General features: G+C 39.8%; 2 protein-coding genes across 5 annotated transcripts; one reads left to right on the top strand and one right to left on the bottom strand.

Annotated features, from left to right (window-relative positions):
- Positions 1-1,829: 1,829 nt before the first annotated feature.
- Positions 1,830-13,006, bottom strand: LOC104449500 (O-fucosyltransferase 9). 4 transcript variants are annotated; one of them, XR_005552120.1, is made up of 11 exons: positions 12,444-13,000; positions 11,653-11,725; positions 11,235-11,311; positions 10,208-10,296; positions 9,177-9,374; positions 5,784-5,988; positions 5,522-5,689; positions 3,900-4,067; positions 3,612-3,802; positions 2,314-2,764; positions 1,830-2,058 (listed from the first exon to the last, which is right to left on the bottom strand). XR_005552120.1 is itself a non-coding variant. In XM_010063677.3 (10 exons), the coding sequence occupies exons 1-10, from the start codon at positions 12,813-12,815 to the stop codon at positions 2,617-2,619; spliced, it is 1,689 nt and encodes a 562-aa protein (XP_010061979.1). In that variant the 5' UTR covers positions 12,816-13,000; the 3' UTR covers positions 1,830-2,616. The 4 variants fall into 4 exon arrangements, 3 of the variants coding, with proteins under 3 accessions (XP_010061979.1, XP_039171314.1, XP_039171313.1); XM_010063677.3 differs by having other exon boundaries at positions 1,830-2,764; XM_039315380.1 differs by lacking the exon at positions 12,444-13,000 and adding an exon at positions 11,875-12,404 and having other exon boundaries at positions 1,830-2,764.
- A 474-nt stretch (positions 13,007-13,480) lies between these two features.
- LOC104449499 (succinate dehydrogenase assembly factor 1, mitochondrial) lies at positions 13,481-14,459 on the top strand. The gene has a single exon (XM_010063676.3). The coding sequence runs from the start codon at positions 13,696-13,698 to the stop codon at positions 13,996-13,998; it is 303 nt and encodes a 100-aa protein (XP_010061978.1). The 5' UTR covers positions 13,481-13,695; the 3' UTR covers positions 13,999-14,459.
- The last annotated feature ends 2,057 nt before the right edge of the window (positions 14,460-16,516 follow it).

Here is a 16,516-nt window from a genome sequence, read left to right as displayed (position 1 = left end):
CTATTCTTACAATAAAACATAAAAAAATCTCAACAGTGCTAAGTGGTGCAATCAAGGCATGGTTTTTTTAGTTCGTTTGAGACCTTGTTTCTAATTATAGTGCTCAAGATCTTGTTTTGTAGATTTAGTGCATGATAACCATTGATATTACGATTCCATATGTGGGGTCTATCTAGGGTCTACAATATCAACTGTTGTGATTCAACGGGTTTAGAAAAGAAAATCGAGGGTTGATTTAAGAGACAAAAAAAGAAGGAAGAGAAGTGAAAAAGATTGCGGTCAAAATCAATTGTTCTGCCACGTGGAATATCCTGTTGGCTCGGTTGACTCGCGTGGTTCTTCATGTTTATTTATTCCTCCAGCTGGTTTAGCGCTCTCGTCACAACATACACATATTACAGGGGGCATCAATCAAAACAGGGACGAAAATGAAATGACCTTTTCAAAGTCGTGAGGAAAGGAAAGGGGGAGATGAACCCGTGGGATTTGCATTGGACACAGTCGGTCGCCTTTCCCGGAGACTTCATTTGGGTCTAAACTTAAATGGATGTGTTCCAAATAAGAAACAAGGGAAGCAAATGGGTCACGTCATCTGTTCTCACTCAAGAACGCGAGAGAGAGAGAGAGAGAGAGAGAGAGAGAGAGAGAGATTTTGGAAGGAAAGAGACAAAAAGGAAGTTTTTACCACCTTCCTTTCTTCCTCGTTACTACTTTTGGAGAGTCAGAGGCACCCATATGAGACGAGCTTTGGGCGTTGGGGATGGCTAGAGTGTTGAGAACTAACAACAGGGCAGTACAAAGTTTCGGCAGATGTCGTGATTACTTCTTTTGTGCTTGGTGAATCAGCCCATGTTAAGTAGGAAAATATCCTCAAAGGAAATTGATGTCTCCTGTCCCCTTAGAACTTTAGAAAACCAGGCATCAGTACGGTAATAACATCATACGGGCTCGAAATTCAGCAGATAGGTTCCTCGAAACTCAATTAGTGGTACTACATCGGTATTCTCCTAAAGAAAGCTCATTTCTATGCGTCCAAATTATTTAAGCCAAACAGGCTCGAGCAGCCGTCGACTTCATCTGTACTCTATCGGGATGAGTTTGGAAAGCTAGTTAATAACCCGGCTTGGATGTAGAAGGGGTTCTAGATGTACTCAAGACCTATCGAGGTTTAGATGAGGTAAACTCAAAATTTGGCCAAAAAACGCAAGTTTGAGACTCCAAATTGGTGATAAGTTAGGACAATGAACAACAGGGCTAAAAAGAAAAGGTATAAGATTGTTTTCTTTCCAACTGCATCCTTCGTTTTATTAAATCAACATTTTCCCAATTTACCACCTTTTTTTTTGGATAGTCCGAATAAAATGGCAGAGAGGTCCACGGAAAAAAGGAATATGATACAAAAAAAGAGAATTATTTACGCATGCATTTATGCATATGTCAGAGAGAGAGAGAGAGAGAGAGAGAGAGAGAGAGAGAGAGAGTTGAATTGGATTAAGGCAGGCGCACCTAACTTGCTGCGGCTACTTTGTTACGTGTAAGCTGAAGGTTTCCCAGGCAGGGCAGGCACAAGGCAAAGACGTCACTTCTTGGCCGACTGCCCATTCTACAATTTTTGAGATCCATGTCATGCGTTGAACCCTAATCAGTTATATCCCCATCCACTTCTAGCCAAATACATCAGCAAGAAAAACCCAACATCATTATTTCTATCAGGAGTAGATGAAAGGTCTACTCTATCAAGTAAAATAATCCCCCCACAGATGGAGAGGCAATATCTTCATCTTTCTACACGCTTTCCATCTTCCTATACGCTAAAAACTACGAAAAAATGACCAGAGAAAAGTCTTTCTCAAAATCAGTTTACACTATCCGTAGACATTTCAACTTTTCTCAGATCCAATTGAACTGGTGAGTTCACATTTGATAACATGTCTGATACTGACAGGCCCTGCTCATCTCCCGGAAAGAGAGCGCATTGCTAATCGTATCTGCGTGTTCTTGCACACTAATGTCTACGGGACGACAGCAGACTATGCACCTGGGTTCGCTATTTCAAACCTGTCACGACTCACAATAATAGAGTGAAAGCATTATCAAAGAGTAAAAGACAAAGTAGAATGCAAAATCACAATGAAATTCCAGTGAACTTATACAACAACAATCTACAAGTGGGTCCTCCAGTTACATGAAGTGCTTGGTCATTGCATTGAAACTTTGATGATGACCATGCTCTCAAACAGAGAGCTGATCTAAGCAAACAGCATGTAACCTCCAGGCATTTGTTAGAGAGAAAAGAAAAGAACACGGACTCACCTCAATCTTCACAAGGGAGAAGCCAAGCCACTTGATTTTTGTACGATGAGTATCTTTTATTTCCCATCTTCCAACCAAATTCAGGACCCATAGTTTTAGGACCCATACAAAAAAATTTGTACTTGGAATAGCAGTTACAGTGGCCAAAAAGAGTTGAAGAGAATCAAAATTAGCCTTTCCCTTGTGATAAAAGAATTGACATTTACAAAATCATGTGATACTTTATAGGATACAACGAGTAATAAACTTGTAACCTATAGGACACATATCCTTACAATATTTCAGATGATTGTTATTCTTGTATCACTGTCTATGTCTCATCTTGTTTTGCTTACACATGCAATCTGGCATGGGAAAAGTGTATAGGGAGCCCCCAGGCTTTTTGAGTTCACTTCCCTTAACATCACTTCGGTGAAGCATATCTTGCATCTGGCGCTTGAAATTTTCCCACCTGCAAGATGTGCTTGGTGAGCATGACACTAGAAAAGCTTGCATATTATCCCATCAGTTGATATACATACTAAAACAATTAAAATCTGCAGAGAAATGGAAAAAGTGTAGCTATTGATGCCGTCCTTAACTGATGCTGAACAGTGTAAACCATGCGATAAGCCCCTTTTAGGATGTGCTTTTCACCTAAGGTCCCGTTTGGCCATAAATTGGAAAAATAGATTGATCTGTTAATGTCCCTTCAGTTGGTGTTTACCAAGAAAATGGAGCTGGCAGTTATTCCACCTAAAGTGCAATAAAATTTTGGCCATAGGATCCTTGATAATCGAAAAAGTTCACACACATCCCTAAATGATTTTAGCACCACTGTTTCTACCAGAAAAAAACTGACAAATATCGGTTTTATATGGAGAAAAATAAGGAGAATTTATACTTCTCCTTACCTGCATGGCTAATTAACTGCTAAGTTGCAATTCTCATATTGGCTCAGCAGTAATGAATCTAAGCAGATATCTCCATTGCTTACCAGTATAAAGCATCTAAGTCATTCTTAAAGCACAGCACAGCCAAACATGAGTGAACTTCACCATTCTACATTCAAAGTCTGAACACAAGAATGGGAAATAATTCCCCAAATTGATTAAGGATACATGGTTCAAACCAGATTGGATCCAAATGAACCTCTGACCCACAATCCCCACCTTCCAACTAGACCACTGCTTCAGTAGTGAAAACATGAGATAATTTCACATAAGAACCCTTTTGTTTATGGATAACACAATCAAGGAGCATTAACCAAAAGGATAGGGAACAATTAGAAAGAGAAAGGAAGTTGGATCCAATGGAACCTGATTTTGGGGTTATCAAACAACAATGCCAATTTCCTTTTGTCAGGCCTAATTGTCTTGGCATGACCTCCAAATAAGTACCGTCTATGGCCAATCAAGAAGTGAGGAAAGTTTCCACCTTGGGTCGTCACAAATACCTCACTATGAAGGCAAACTGAATAATCAAGAGCTGCCAATCTAGATGAGAAGCCCTACATTAGAGATGTCTCATGAGATTAATTTCTTCATACTTTAATTTGCTTTAAATTAATATATAATAAAGAGCACAGACAGGGGCCCGGATGATACCTTGAATGGAGCAAGTTCTTCGGGAGTGGCAAGGGTATCCTTTGTTTGTAGGTGTGGAAACATCAACTTAAGAGGGGCCATAAACTTTTCTTCTTTATAAATTTTTCCTGCTGCTACATATACTGAAGTGGTGTTATCAAAACCCATGCCCCTAAGCATCATGCCCACCTGCATGGGAGTAGAGAAAAATTTCATTTATGAAAAATGTTTTAGACAACCATACCTTGAAAAAGGGGAAAAAAAAGAAATCCAATAAAAAAAAAAAGAAGCATTTTCTCGGAAGTAATAAACTCATTTCTTGAAGTGTCATTGGATAATAGAGCACCAAAAGCAATTTAAAAGAGGTGTCACGAAAGAGGCACATTCGCTTGCTAATAGAGCACCAAAAAAGCAATTTACGACAGGTATCATGAAGGAGGCACGTTCAAGCGACAACTCAGATCTTAGGTAGGCATTGTTGTTACAGGATCATTGGGTAACTATGACAACCCTTACGGAAAGGGACGAGTTGATTATATAGACATGGATTCTTTTAATTTGTCCATCAAGTCTTCAATGCCTATCCATAAAGACATGAATACATAAAGTAGAACTTGCCTCTTACTCCAGAAGAGGTAGGGAAAGTAAGTAGAAAAGCACTCTATCATCTAATGTCATAATACTAAAGCAAGAATGCACATCTGAAGGTCCCACCCATCCTACCATAACACCAATGGACTGCATAATTATTTGACTGGCAATGCACATACTATGGGTCATTCAATGATGAACTCTTGAAGAATGAGAAAGGAATTCTGAAGGGAATAGAATAATATGCAGGCACTTCTCTAGGGACAACAGTGATTTAATTACTCTGAGAAAGACAAACATCCAGCTTTCAGCACATAGATACTCAAGCCCAAAAGACTATTTTCCTCTATATTTCACCAGTTTTATTCCCTTTCTTATACTATTTTGTTTTCCACCTGGGGTCTCTCTTATGTATTATCCGTGCGAGAATATTTAAATATTAAACAACGCTTTCATTTATCAACTTAAACTTTTAGAAAAGTTGGAAGTTCGGGACCCCCTGGTTTAGATACCATGTTAGAAAATCCAACCAAAAAGCTTAAGCTAATAGATAGAGGGAGACCATATGAATATAAAGAGTATATAGGACCCATCATCAGCAATATGGAACAACATTTTAACAATCCACACACATGAATTAAAAGAACCTTTATTATACAATAGCCAAATGCTCAAAGCACTAAGATCAGGCAAAATACTATGCCAAATGTAAAGCAATTGATTTTAATCACAGCTAGAACATGAAATGTCCTCATCATTGCCAGGAGATTACAGCTCCAAATCCTAAATATGAATTTTAGATGGTTGAAGTAAAAATGTTATGGCCAAAAAAAAAGTCAACTCTATGCATTCAAGTGACAAATCGCCTGCCACATGAATTCGTGAAACTTTGGCTACTCTGCCACACTTTTGATTTAGCCATTGAGGTCTAGGCAACTTGGAGTGAAAACTTCTGATGATGGGGCAAACTAACCATCAAAAGGAGCTATGTATTACATAAACTACCCATAGGTACATATGAATGAACTTATAAAGGTTGATGTAGATTGTACCTCCAGTGGAGTAAGAGGGCATTTTCCATCCATCCGGTTTGCACCGGGTTTTATCACTCTTCCTTTTCTCCTAAATTTTCCTCTCCATCCTTTTTCTCGAGCAACATCCATTTCACGTTTCTCCTCCTCTCCACCATCATATTCGCAGCATGAAAAGGCAACCATATCCTTGTGCAAGAACGAAGTTTTAGATTTGGGTCATCTAAGATTATGTGTTTTTAATCTTGTGCAGCACAGTGATAAGGAAAGGAAGAAGAAGCACCTTCTCAAATCGAAGATGCACCGACACATATCTGCCCCCACCTTCTGAGCTTCTCCTAATCATTCTTTGAACCATCCTCTCCGCAAGAACTCTTATAGGTTCTGCAAACCTCAGCGCTTCAAAATTGGCTAAGCATCTGAGACCTTGTACTGGTGAAGGAACTGCATTTGCCAATCTGTTGGAAAAGGGGGCAATGCGCACAGCTCTGTAATATAAAGAAGAACCACATAAGTTATCTGCACCGCTATCCCAAGATTGTGGTTTGGAGAAAGATATTTAAAAAGTTTATAAACAACTGATTATGGTACAGTTGACAATTGCTCAAAGCTGATACTTAATGCCTCAAGACAGATAATGTGCCTCTTAATGTGAAACTATTGTAAATGTCCATTTGTCATGATCATCCGGTGAATATAAGGCATCTAATATCTTCACCCACCAAAATCTATAAATAATAAGAAAGTTGGGTAGAATGGAGCTGTGTGGTTGAGCCATCTCATACAAAACTCCATTCTCTCCCATTTCCCTGTACAATAGTTAGAACCAATCCAGTCCTTCATATTAAGTAGATATATGTAAATCGAATAGTCATCAAAGCTAAAATTACCAATTGAAAATATTCTTTCAGTGTTTTTTTTTTTTTTTTCCATATGTGAATAGTGTATGATGTTTCTTTTAATTATTGAATAAGAATCATGCAAATTAAGTGGGGCCATGTCAATTTATTTGTATACACATATACATGATTCTATGACAAAATAATTTTACATTTTCAAGTTAGTGAAGAAATCTATACTCTCTCTCTCTCTCTCTCTCTCTCTCTCACTATGTATGTATGTATGTATGTATGTATGTATTAATGTATGTATTAATGTATGTATGTAAAAGAGGATTTTCAAGTATCAATGAGATGCACTTCAAAGATTGTATTGTATATTTCGATGTAATTATAATCTATTTTCTTTAAGGGTTATCTGAGAGGGCCTCTAATTCTTTGTTTGAGAAAAAAAAACTGAAAGAACTAAAAGAGGACATAAGGAAGAGTCAAATGGTCAAATTATTCATCTTTTTTTGACGATTTATTGGATAGTTTGCTGCATCAAAACAATGAGTCGAAGGTAACCCATTGGAATTCCTTCGGCCATTCAACCCTTGGTTCTTCGTGCCAGAAATTCCCTTCTACTCCAGTAAGAAGAAATTTGTGGAATTCCAATTGACACAGAGCAGAAATTGGAAATTTAAAATTAAATTGTCATGACTCAAAAAAAAGAAGAAAAAATACAATAATCGAGCATAGAGTAACCAAGCAATCCAACTGCCCCTTTTGTATCACGAAAGAAGGAAGGGAATCCATGTCAGTCCTTTTCTCTTCACTTTCATATGTTTGAATTGCAATCAGAAACTGACACATGTATTTTTCCTTCCCTCTTGCAACCTGTTTTATACAAACTGGAGTCTAATATATTCCCTTCATGATCCTTTTGCAGGTTTATCTGCATAAACAACGAAAACAAACCTTTGACATTACAAGTCCCACAATTTTTCTTGGAGACTTCTTTCCTTGGGTGGGGTAAGTGTTTGTTTTTGTTCAATTTCATAGCCTCTTTATTTGATTGATGTGTTACCTTATCCTATTGGATATCGAACTACATTATCCTTGTCATTGCATATAGGCAGCACGCCTGTGAAGTCTTCCAATACTTTGAGCATTGTAACAATGTGTGCTGTTTTGGGGAGCAGATTTTATTGGGGCTTTTAAATAAATGCAAAACCATGTGCAATTTGAGAATAGACACACTATACACTTCTTAACAAACCTAATAATCACACGTGCTTACTTGTGATAGAATATCATGATTTCGCCATTTTAAAGCAATTTATTATATGTTAAAGCATATACGTGATCTTCATTGAATTTTCTATATTAAATAATCTTCAATTTAGATTAATGAAAGAGTTTTAAGTACTTTAGATACTGAAATCAATTTATTAATTCTTTAAGTTATTTAACGATTTATTTTCTACTCTGCACACATATCTCTAAGGTAGTACGAAGTCTGTAGTATTGGTGCATGCAAATTTGAGTGCAGCAATTTTGTTTCTGATCATGATGTCTTACCCACATTTTTTACTTTCTTAATAGATTGAAAGTCCTACAATGATTTACAGGTTCCTGGCTCAGCATGCTCTGCGAGACATACTAAATGAAGACACTCCAGCAGGAATTCCGAAAGGGAAGTCTGCTGAGGTATATGAAAGAAGGGCCGTCTAGATGTCAATTAAAAACCCTAAATGTAGTCATTAGGCCCCCAAGAATAGCACCAAAACACATTCATTAGCGATGGCAGCTTGATTTTCACCATAGCTGCCCATAAATCTGTCACTTCCCATTTTCACTTGTTCTGGTTAAACAGGCCCAACAATATAAAGAAAAGAACTAAACTCTTGTTTGAATCTGCCTTGCTTTCTAAACTGCCCCACCAAGATCTCATGTACATGACTATGCAGACAATGCACACTGGCGAACAATGTTCAGATTAACCTCCAAAATATTCATGTTCAAGGTAGATAGTTGGACTTGCACACAAATTGCCTATCCTGAATCATTTATAAGTCTCTTTAAATAAAAATTAGAACCCATACATAGTTGTGGACGAAATTGAACATAGCAACAGACAAAGCTTTAGGAGCCTAACTCATACGGTCATGAATCATAAGATTATGTGATTTATCATGCGAAGGAATTAATGGTCGAAGCTAGAAAATAGCATACGAAGAATTTGCAGGGCTACCTTTGCATATTAAATTGCCCACTTCTGTCCGAGTAATATACAGTTTGCTCCATGTTAATTGGTTGCCAGATATCTTTCTCTCACTTCCAGAAATTTTAGCTGATCATACATTTGTAAGCATCACTAAACAAACTGGTTCATGTCTCAGCACGGGTACAAGGTAAATCACCTGTTCTGAGCAGCGGGAGATGTGTATGCGATTCACCCAAAGATGAAAGTCGTATCATGATTTCGGTTAAATCCTTCCCACAAAATGTAACTATGATATAGCAAGAAAGATCCGCAAGGACTAACTCTTAGAGTGAAAACAGGGTATTTGGCCTGGATGCATGATGGATATCATACATCGGAATTTGGTAATATTTTATCATCCCTAAGAGCTGACAATACAGGCCATACAGCCCACCACTAGCATAAAACTCTATGGATGCTTCACCTAATCAGGAACTTTTAGGAAGGCAGATTGGATCCTGCTACAGTTCTTCAGATAACAATAATTCAAGTGACTATTACATATGCGACCGCTATCATGGAGTTAGTTATGCTAAGAAAAGATTTCAAAGAAATAAGATAGCATTGCAGGAAGAAAAAGAGTAAATACCCAAGTTCCTTCATCCTCGGAAGGACCTTTTCCAGATAATGGTTAGGGCTGGACCAAGCTTTTACTCTCAAATTTACTATGCTGCTAATGTTATAATCAAATCGCTGAAGCATATCTTCTGGGAGCTCTCTCACTATCTTTACATTATTCTTGAGAGAATCAATGAAAAAATCTTCATCAAATATGTCTGAGAAGTTGCTGAAACAAACAAAAGGAACAAGATGTGAGGTTTCCATATCTGGAGCACATAAACACTAATGATAACATGCGCTTAGATCAACCTAGAAGTGACGTCCTGAGACATAGAATTATATAGATATAATGAAAAGTCTCACCTCCTAATGATAAGAGGAGCGTGCTTCGCATAAGAAAAAGGTCTGAAGTACCGTAATTTGCAGAGAGCTTCTTGTAAAAGTCATGCTACAAGATAGGTTTTTAGTACACCCTAATTTATCAACCTAAATGTGCCCTACCAATCAAGTTTGAGGCACACTTATTTTAGATTAAGAATGGCCCATGCCACCATTCTTTTACTGGTTTCTGACGAGTCCCATAGGACAAGTTAGGAACTAGCATAATTGAGACCTAGTTAACATCTTTGAATACACCCAGCATTTGGGTACAAGATTTCATGTTGTCTACAGAATCTCACTGATCAGTAAGGCTTGCCGAAATTGACAATGTTCGTGATTCTGTAATCTCACTGTGCTACAGAAGGTGAGGGCCACTGCCTAAAAGCTGTGTGAAACTAGAACCTATCATGATCTCAAAAATCAGAGATTCTCAGTTCAGTTGTTTCCCTTGCCAGAAGGCTTGTAAGTTCATTTAGAAAGTATATCGCTTAAGTGACCAAACTCTAAAGAAGAATCATTATTAATGGTCCAAGACCATACATTCAGATAGCCAGAACTTGAAAATCCCTAAACATTAGGTCTCAAAACAGCAATCTTCTGCTTGTATTTGAATAAGAAGAACTGCATTGAAATACCTAATGCATGCTTATATACTGAAGAGTAATAACCAATCATAACCTGGAATCTTGCCAAACACTATTGAGATGAAAAATAGGTATAACCAGAGTTGCATTCAGCAGTCCAGCTACTGCCACCACATCACATATCTGCCATGAGGACAGAGAAATGTTCATCTGTTACAACTATATCGGCTATAATACAGAGATAGAAGACATACAACAAGAGTTTAACTGTTACAATGTCTCATGCAATTAACATTTATTTAGGTGTATTTATTTGAATTTCAGCATTAGTAATCAGATTGAATACGGGCCAGGGACTCGTATTAACAACTCAATGTGGCCGCACACAATTCTGAAGAGCAAAGCCTAACAGGAGAAAGTTCCCTATGAGTTACTCATAGACAAAAAACTATACTCGGACATACAGTTCTTTTAATGCTCAACTCATACCAACTACTGGACTAGAAAACTAGGCTAGCCATTATTAGTCTTCGTCAGAGCCTATAAGTATCTCCATTCTTAACAGATTTAGTCATTGCAAAGTGGCCAATTGATTCAAACTTCCCAATTGCCACCTTTGCATGCAAATCTGGAGGATTTAATCCACTTAAATAAACTGTTTTTCCAGATAAGATTAGCAGATAAAGGAAGAGGAGCCATGAGTCAAGCAGGGCCTGCTATCTAAAACTAATAACTACCATTTTAAGACAATGACAGTGAATTGCATTCATTCTTCTACACTTTGAAACCTTGCAAGGTTGCAGAAAGCTTAAATTTTCTCTCTTTTTTCTAAGACTACATACACAGAATCTTGCATGATCAGACAAATAACCAATACAAGCTTAATTTTTTTCCATGCATGCACACATACAATTAACCTCTCCTATCCGATAGCCATAAATGTAAAAGAAAGCACAGACAGCTTTCGTTTTCCTGAAAGGTGACAAGAGTGTGTGATCCCTCATTAAGAAAGTATTGCCAATTCTATATGTTGCATTAGTGTTAGAACTAAGACATGGGACAATACAACATACAAGCTGCATTAAAGATGCAGAACATCACTAAGTTGAGAGAGAACACACCGACAAGCGTTGTTGGTTCAACCCGCCGTTTGCTTCAATTATAAGGAAACCATTCGATTCTGGCAATTGTTTGGACCCTAGTAGCAGAAAATCACTGATAGCAATTAGTTGTTTCCAGTGATATTTGCAAGCATGATACAGCACATTTCTCTCCAACTGGAAAGGCATTTTGGGACACATAGACAAGCACGGATTTGAACACCAACATATGAGTGAATCTGCAGGCATACTTGTGCCATCACATTATTTCTTTATGGCTAAGTCCTATGCTGTATATATGAATGACGAACAAGGTGGTTCGCATGGGAACTACTGGCTTATGACACACAGTAAGAACAGACCTCAAGACAGAAACATATCACATAATCAACTTATTGGGAAAATATCCTATTTAAACTTCGTGAACAGAAAGTCCAACCTATTTGAGAAATAGTCATGCTACCACAAGGCTTCCAACTTTGATGTAATGTTGGACTCCATGCCATTGTCAACTGCATGGATGAGCAACAGCAGATCAGCTAAATAATTTGCACTTCCGTAGAGATCAGAGAGATCGTGCTTTGAAATAACAAGATATCAGCTACAATCACAGTGAATAGTAACTTTAATAATTCAACACCAAACTTGCAGATGTCTTTACCAAATACTATTCACTTCATCCCATAGAAGAATGCAGCATCCTTTTTGTAACATTCGAACTTTCTCTGCGCGACATCCTATTACATTCAAGCATTAATGTAGAAAAGAAAATTACTCTATTGCGAGATCTAACACTAAATCAATACTAAGCTGACCCGTAAGAGGTTAGCAAGTTCAAAATAACCTAGCCTGCCACCAGAATGCCATAGTTTACGGAAACAAGCAACCAAAAGGTCTCTCCAAAGAGGGCGATGCAGGGCAAATTTTCAGCAAGGATCTTCACATACCCGAATTATAAAACTGTAACAAATAACAAGAGTCACCAAACAACAGCAGCAGCCACAGCACCCGCATAGCTCTGCTAATGTCAGTGTCGCTTCTCCATTACAGGATTTAAGTCAGCAAAGTAGCTCAAAAGAGAGAGGGTCAAAATCAACAAGCAAAGCAGGGCAGATGGACAAACTACCATCAGTTTGGCAGTTACCACCAATATGGACGACGCGTTTGAGGAAAGCATCCGACAATCTAATTAAAGCCAACGGCTTTAGAATGAAAGCCCAAAACCGTTACCGCATTAAAGCTGGAATTGCTCGCGGTCTCCATCAAAGGCCACAGCTTCTCGAAGACCTGAGGACTCCTGTACACCGATCCAGGCGGCGCAGGGCCGTCCGCATTCCTCCTCAGCCCGACGTCGAACCCGAAGGACCCCATATACAACACCATCCCCGTAATGTACAGCACCGGCGCGAACAAGAGCACGCCTCTCCGCCTGAAGACCGCCGACACGATCGCCAGCACCAGTCTCTCCACGAGGCTCTTCTTCGGCCACCGCCCGCCGCCGAAGCTCCTGCTCCGGCCGTGGCGGGACCGCGGCGAGGAGAGCGGCGAGGAGGGGGTGGAGCGGCCGCCGGCGCCCCCCAGACGGCTGTGGCCGTGCGGCATTCCTGCGTCGGCGGCAAGGGGGCCGGCGAAGATCTAGGCAAAAAGCAGTAAAGGCGGGCGTGGCGCTCGAACGAAGCGCGAGGTCCTGCGGAGTTCTCCTCGATCGACGAGGAGAACTTGGGTCGGATTCGAGGCGGACGACGCGTTCGCGAGTTTTAAGCTTTTGGGGGGGGTCCGATTCTCGGCAAGTGGAAGCAGCGAGCAGTGCGTGGACACTACTGTGTAGCAGGAGCCTGCAGCTGTCGCGACGACATTATTAGGATGGGGAAAGGTGGTTACTTTCCCCGTCTCGATCGGTCGGTTGATTTTCTTCGCCTACAGAATAACCGTGCACACGATTCCCCTCCCACAATTATTACCATCAACGTTGGCCCGAATCCTTTCGCCTAAGAGCTCCAATTATTAAAACAGTAGTTAGCAATCTCCCCAAAATCTCGCATGACATCAGAATTCACTTCCGCCTCTTTCCCACATTTACATTGACATGCATCTTCATAATGCATCTTAATAGTGAATATGAAATGTCTTAATCACAAAGTCTGTTGTCCTAATTTAGTTTCCTTTTTTTTTGTCCAATTGAAATCCTCCTCCATTTGAATTTCTTTCTTCTCGAAATAGAGGGGGATTAATTTTTGGATGGTCATGTAAAGAATTGAGAGAAATCAATTTATTTAATGCGATGAAAAAGAGCAAAACCAAGAAAGAGAAAAAAAAGCGAAGTTCACTTTCGCGTTCGTTGCCAGACCGTCCGACCTTCGGCTCTCAAATAAGATTGCCGGATCCTTCTCCACGTCTCTCTCTCCTCCAATCTCCAACGGAGTTCTTCCCCTCTCTCTGGGCCTGAAACTCCGGCGAGCCGACCGCCGTAAATGAGAGGAAAATGGGCGGCGCGAACGCACCGAGGCGGCTCTCCGGGATGCAGAAGCAGGTGCTCGCCCTCTACCGCGGCTTCCTCCGGGCGGCCCGCTCCAAGTCCCCCGACGACCGCCGCCGCGTCGAATCGATCGTCTCCGCCGAGTTCCGCCGCGGCGCCCGGCAGGTAGACCGCAAGAACTTCCTCTACATCGAGTACTTGCTCCGCCGCGGCAAGAAGCAGCTCGATCAGCTCAGAAGCCCCGACACCACCGCGCTGTCTTCGCTCAACTTCATCCCGCCTTCTCAATCGGTGGACTCGCGCAAGTAGTTGTGAGTTCTGGTTTTGCGGGGTCGTGTTTTATCTGGGCCTGAGTTAAATTGCGCAAGTGATTATTGCTTTTGGGTAAAGCTTCATTCCATACAGCAGAATTTCGAATCTGTAGTACTGTCTTTGCTGATCAAGTTTCATTTTTTTTCTTTTCTTTTTGGATAAACTTTGAGGTTAGCGATGATAGGCAGAGTGCACTGCTAAGTCTCATTGTGATATGTAACGACATTGGTTTCAGTTGTCCATTCATTTACTGGAATAAATCTTCCATTTCCCCTCGACTTGTCATGGGAATGTGCCGTTATTGTTTAGGGAGTTTATGGTATTCGATTGAGTATGTACATGTGTTTGATGCAGAAAGACACCTTAATGCCTCCCTATCGAATGTTCAGTGAATGTTTCGATGGGGATGGGAATTCTACTGTGTATTTGAAGATATGAATACAGGAGTGCTTTGTGTATCCACGAAAGAACAGCCTTTTTCCATGATGAGGAGATATATGTTAAGCAGTTGAGCATAGTCTAAATTTAAGTATGGATGTGTTTGTCTCGAGATGGTCCTCTCTGTCGAGGTGTTGATATGCGGATGGGAATGATACTATGTATTCGAAGATATGAGTACAGGAGGGCTTTGTGTATCTGCAAAAGAACAGCCCTCTTCCATGATGAGGAGATATATGTTAAGCAGTTGAAAATAGTCTAAATTTAATTGTGGATGTGCTTGTCTTGAGATAGTCCTCTCTGTCAAGGTGTTGATATGGCTGTACCTTGAGCTGTTTTTACACTAGATGAAAAAAAAAAAAAAAAGTGATCCGAGAGTTAGAGGGTGGCTGAAATCAACTTATTGCTGAACATTTCTAGCTTAGTGTTGCTTGTTTTGTCATCGGATATTCCTGACTTTGCAGTTGGTTGCTTAACTGATAGTTTCCTGGGAAATAACTTTTAGAGAGTGGAACAAATGGGAAGCGTTTATCTGAAGATGCCTCATGATTCCTCCCGAGAAAGAATATGAACTTACACGAGGCATTGAAAGATGAAGATGTGATTTTCATCCAGCTTGCAGTTTTGCATGCTAAGGATTGAACTTTGGATCATCTTTGTCCAAAAAATTTTCTCGAGTAAGATTCTCAACTTGAATGTGTCTGGTGAATAATAGTTTGAGGGTATGATCCTATTGATATATGTGATTGCAGCATATCAGGGTGTATTCAGTCTATGTTTAAGCACAGACAACAATTGAAAAGGATACTGAAAACCAAGATTCATGAAGTGGATGCATGGATCATAAAGATGTGGAATGGGGTTCCTACTTTGTGGAAAGGGAATTTTATTCGAACTTCAAAGAGTTCTTCCACGTTTTTGGTAATTACAAATGAGAATATGGAAGAGGAGGGTGGGAACAGTGTGAGAACCATTTGTTTCATTTTCTAGAAAGAGAACAGTGAAATCACAGAGAGATGCAACTTAGCATTCTGAAAGGTGCTTCATTACTGACCAAGAAAAAACCTTCAGTTTCATTGCCGTACTTACAATTTATCTGGAGAGTGGAGCTCGAGTTTTTTTTTGTTTCTGAGCTATGAATCTGATCTGATCTTCATGCAGTGTTAATGGGCAGCCTACGGTCCACTTGACATATGCTGGCTTTTTCTTGGCACTATTGCATGACAATTTGTTGAACTTAGTCATAAGAAAATGTGCTGGACCCTTGGACTTGTTCCTTGAAATACATAAATTTTACCGACCTAGTTCAGATTTTCACATCCCTGATCATCTTATCATTAGAGATCTTGTTTTTTTAGAGGATAACAGGTTAGCGTTTGACAATCTTCTGATGCTTCAGTGGATCGAAGATAGCCTGATCCCTTGTTAAAAGGTAGCTCAAGGAAGCAAGGCAAACTTGGACGCTAACTTTCTGCCATTATTTGCTGGAGAAAGCAGTGTCATAAGGTGTAAAAGTTCACTTCACAATCACATGCCTACATGGAAGGATATTGATTAAACCGGCCTGGACAGACTCTAATTTGAATAAAAATTTCTGCACCAATAGACTTGCCCTTCATGGTTGTTGGTTATTTCCGAATCTACAGGTGTAATTCCCGAATTCATTGCCCAGCCTCTTGTGTTAGCGCCAACTTCTTCAAGTTTGGCCTCAAGCAGTTTTTAGCATGTTTACAAAAGCTGGAGATGAACGACTTAGTGGGACCTTACAGTGATCTGAACAAATATTTGGATTGTTGTGGTTCGGCGTCAACTCCAAATTTTGAGTGCTTTGATCTGAAAGGCAAAGGCTTCCTTATTTTCTTTAGAAAATTGAGAGGCTTTCAGCTATTTAGGTGATTGCGTTAAAGATTGCCATTAAGATAATCCACGCCGTGAGCTGGATTTTTAGCCAAAAGAAAGAAAAAACAAGCCGTGAGCCGGATCACTGCTTCCAATTTGGTCATTCGATCTTCACTTGATCGCTCGATGGAAAATGTTCCGCCTTAAAAGGTCGGACTAGTTGTATTGGACGGTCAAA

The sequence above is a fragment of the Eucalyptus grandis genome, chromosome 6 (genome assembly GCF_016545825.1).
Source record: "Eucalyptus grandis isolate ANBG69807.140 chromosome 6, ASM1654582v1, whole genome shotgun sequence".
In the NCBI taxonomy this organism is placed as follows: Eukaryota; Viridiplantae; Streptophyta; class Magnoliopsida; order Myrtales; family Myrtaceae; genus Eucalyptus; species Eucalyptus grandis.
Note: the sequence above shows the minus strand (reverse complement) of the source record. Positions and strands in the feature narration are given on the sequence as shown.